The 4,283-nt window shown below is 41.3% G+C and overlaps 1 protein-coding gene across 1 annotated transcript in view; it reads right to left on the bottom strand.

Moving 5' to 3' along the window:
- CHERP (calcium homeostasis endoplasmic reticulum protein) overlaps positions 1–1,328 on the bottom strand; it is an 11,392-nt gene extending 10,064 nt beyond the window's left edge. The window contains exon 1 of the mRNA XM_031557091.1: positions 1,324–1,328. Coding sequence (XP_031412951.1) covers positions 1,324–1,328 — 5 coding nt within the window. The remainder of the gene's footprint in view (positions 1–1,323) is intronic.
- Positions 1,329–4,283: the final 2,955 nt, after the last annotated feature.

Here is a 4,283-nt window from a genome sequence, read left to right as displayed (position 1 = left end):
GGCGGGAAGCCGTGAGGGGGCGAGGCGGCCCGAGTTGGCAGGGCGGGTCGAGAAGGCGCTCGCCTCAGTACAGAACCAATGGAACTTAGAACCCGACAGTTAATTGCACTATAAATGGGCATTTAAGCAATACTTTTTAAGTAATAATACTTGAGCACCGATACTTTCCAAGTGACTTCATTTCCTTATGCAGTTAAAATCAGATCGGTTCTACACCTGATACTCCATCAGAGTGGCGTTAGTAACAACTCGAGCATCCTACACAATTACGGACGATCAGCTTTGCTGCCCGGCAGGAGGTGCGAGGCACGGCGGGAGCCCTCCGCCCACAGCGCTGCTGGAAGGCGCTCGAAGAGCTCCGGACGGGCGGCCAGAAGTGAGCCCGCGTTTCCCGGGGCTTTCAGCCATTTCAGTGCTCAGGAGCTGCCATCGCTCCCCGTTTCCAGGCCCATTTCAGGACCTCCAGTCACACACGACACTCACAGACGTCCTCACAGAAAGGCAGAACTTTTTATTCTTAACAAGACATTCCATGAAGCCCCACTCTATTAACTGAATATAAAAACTCAGAAGATGGATATTTTCATGTATCCAAATGATACAAAGAACGTCAGACACAAAGTCTGTCTGTGATTCTACATCAGCCTGCAGTCCTGGAAACAAACACTGATCCCAGAAGACCGGATGAAGTTCTGTCTTAGCTCACATTTAAAAATCTGTTCACAATCCCTACTGGTGCTTCCAGCCCAGCAAAAACGTTATCAGCTCTGCACATCGGAGCCCACGCAGTCGCTTCAGGCTGCTTTATCCACTGTGCTCCCAAACCTACAGTTACCTGACAGAAGCATCAGTCAAAAAGCATCTCGATGTCTGGTTTATTGTAGGTGATAAAGTGTCACTGTCCCTGAAAGTCACTGATGTGTGATCTTCCCAGTCCCACACAGGGGACTCAGCTTCAGCTGCGATATCCACAGGCTGGAAGGCAGCAGCGCAGGCAATCCAACCAGGTACCATCCAGAGCTTCACAGAACAGCAGAGTTAAAATGAGAACAGGAAAACAAAACCGTGCACTCGCTGAAGTGCCACATTTCATACTGCAAGGATTGTAGGAACTTTTTTTGGTAAAAGCACCCATACTCACATCAAAGTATGGAGCACCAACACAAAACAAAGACATCTGGTGACTGCCACCTGCGTATTTGCACTTCTGTAGCTATGTATCACGGTTGTATCACACACCTATGATCTCAGTATCAATTAATTTGTTTTACCATCTTGTGCCATTACTACAGAGTTACCCGATAATTATTTTTGACAACTTACAGCATGGTTCAGAAATGGAAGCCTTAGAAAAACAAAACTTTCCCTGTATTTATATTGCAGTGGTTTCACAAATAGCTACATAGCAGAACTCCCTTCTGCTGCAAAATGCTACATCAGAAAAATGTGGCTTTGAACACATATTAGAAAAGCATTGAGCTTCAGAATTATCATGAATTGACCCCAAATTACCAACAGTTATTTTCACTGTGCTCCTACAAAACCTATATATTGCCTGGATTTTAATGTTCAGGTGATTTAAAAACAAAGAAACAAATGAGCAAACCCAAGTATTTTCCCAGCTGATAAAGATGCTTCAACCACTACCTGGCACTAGCAATCAGAAAGCAAAATGCTTTCAGGAGATCTTCAGAGCACCACATGTTCTGAGGAGCTATCAACAGAAAACCCGTAAGATGTCTAAGGGTACCAGTGACTTATGTACAGACACTAATTACAGCACCCAAATCTGCTAGCTTCTGCCTATGTAAACAGCCAGCCAGGTATCACTCCCTTTTAGCAGAACAATCTGATTTCTCACAGGTGACCGCTACTACTAACATACTGCACTCCCAAAGCTTCACCTAAGTAAGAAAACCAAAGCAATCTTCTTTGCTTTAAGAACTGGGTCATTATACACGATTGTCTCCATATGCCCTTTTTATTCCAGTTTCCATACTTTCTACAGACCTATGTACACAGTTAAATACGTCATTAATTTACAAACCATGTTAAAACAAATGTTTCACCTTGCCAAACAAAATCTGCAGCAGTCCAAGATTAAAATACAAATACAACAGTATCAGAAACTTCCTTTATCAGAATGTGGGCAATATTGCTCAAGGACTTGGATTCGGGTACTCTGAAAAACCCCCTCTTGCAAATGAGCCACTTGCTGGTTTTAATTACCTATTGTACCATGCAAAATTATCCCTGTTGACCACAGAACTGAACTAGAAGGGTACAAAAACTGTGCAGCAGGCTGCAGGGAAAAAGCCCAGAGGTTCACATGCTGGGCCCAGTGCGACACCCCATTTTGTGTCACTTTCTACTCTATGAGTACAGCAATTTTGTTTCAGACACGTGGTGAGGGCAACGCACAGACTGCAACTTGGAATTGTCATTATTTTCAGCAGGAAGCTCCCACCTGCTGCCATACTCGTGACAGAAAAAGCTGAGCTGAAGACCTGCCACAGGGAGCATGCATGAAAGCTTCCTATCAAGAGAGCTGCAGAACAGATCTGGTTATATTCTTCAGAAAGCAAGCTTTCAAAATGTACGTAATGAAATCTCTGATCTGTGAATACAGTACATGGAATTTTATTCCAACTTGCAGTTTCAAGCTGTATGACCCTGTTACAGCAGTAGACATACCAGGAAATTTACAGATGAACTCATATCACATCTGTACATCCTTGGGCCCCACTGCGACCCATTGCTGGTATCTCAGTGCCTCCAAAGTAGGGAAACTGAGGCACAAAGAACACAACTAAGCTTTTGCAGGAGGTGAACAGCTTCCAGCTGGCTCCCTCTGAAAGCAGTTGAACAATTCAGTCCCTCTTACAAACCTCAGCCTAAATGTTTCATACATCAGATGAACTTGTGCAGAGCCAGAATCTAACACAAATCCAGAGTCCGCATGATTCTTTCTATATTTTTGTAACAGCACTTAAATATTGGGAAGTGAGCCCTAAAAATACACATTTTGCACTTCATCGTATAAAAGGAAATAATAATACATAAATTAATATCGGAATAGGCAAAGCAATTTCCTATGAAATCATGCCTTTCCTCATAACCTTATCTGTTAATCAGGGCTAGGAAATAATTTATTCACATTTTATAAAATAAAAGCCCAAGTTCTAAGCTAGAAGGAGCAGAACCAACTCTAGACAAGTCCAGAAGTTCTGCCCGCAGACATTAGCAGCATATTTAAACCATCTCTGAAGTTTCAGGAGAACCATTTCCTCTTTTGGACTGTATCCTGGAAGGCAATCTGCGTAACTAACTCCAGAGCCAGCCAAAAGAATAAGATCAGGTTGACTTTGCCCTTAAAAATAAATTCTTTATTATCCAGAAAGGAGCCAAATCATCATTTCACATCATGGAAATGGTCATTTTTAAAGCAATAAATAAATGGCAGGAGTGTTGTGTACAGCACCACACCTTAAGTTTTGTCACTGCTATCTAATAATCTCTAGTAAAAACACAATACTTATGCTATCAAAATCTTACTGTACAACAGCTTTTCTGTTAAGAAAAGAAGGCCCCTAAAACCTTTTTTTTTCCCCTCAAGTAACAGTAATAATAATAATAATCTGATTCAGTGAAACCAGAACTCAACTGGTTTCATTCCCTCCATGCACAAATGCAGCACCTGATGCACAGAAATCCACTTGTCTTGAACTTGATGTCTTCATTTATACCAACTGAATCAGTTCTTATTAGCCATAAATTCTATGTTTACTGCTGATTTAAATACTTTCTTTTCTTAATTTACTATTTGAGCTAGGGGAGTTGCAGGAACAGAGAAGGATGCAAAGTGTCACCTCTTCCAGCTGAAATGAGAAGTCAGACAAAATGCACATAGCAGCTCAAGCAGCAGTAATAAAGAAACTTAAAAACAAAGAGATAGATTTGAGAAACAATGAAGAATTACTAACCACATTCATGCATTAATATAATGTGAATCATATAAGGGAGCAACATTTATGTATAAAATTTACACAAAAATACCTTATGCCTTTCAATTCCTGAACCAAAGACGGATTTATAAGAGGTGTAAAGCAAGCAAAAAAAAAAAAAAAAAAAGGACCTTAATTAGAAATGCTTTATTGTCAGGTGCTTCCTGCACTGCCAGGGAAGAAAAATAGTCTGAGTTTACAGGCCGCATTACTGAGAAAACAGAGATGATCTCAGTCTCCATTCTGTTATCTGCATTGTTTGAGACAACAATGATTTTA

Source organism: Meleagris gallopavo, chromosome 30 (genome assembly GCF_000146605.3).
Source record: "Meleagris gallopavo isolate NT-WF06-2002-E0010 breed Aviagen turkey brand Nicholas breeding stock chromosome 30, Turkey_5.1, whole genome shotgun sequence".
In the NCBI taxonomy this organism is placed as follows: domain Eukaryota; kingdom Metazoa; phylum Chordata; class Aves; order Galliformes; family Phasianidae; genus Meleagris; species Meleagris gallopavo.
Note: the sequence above shows the minus strand (reverse complement) of the source record. Positions and strands in the feature narration are given on the sequence as shown.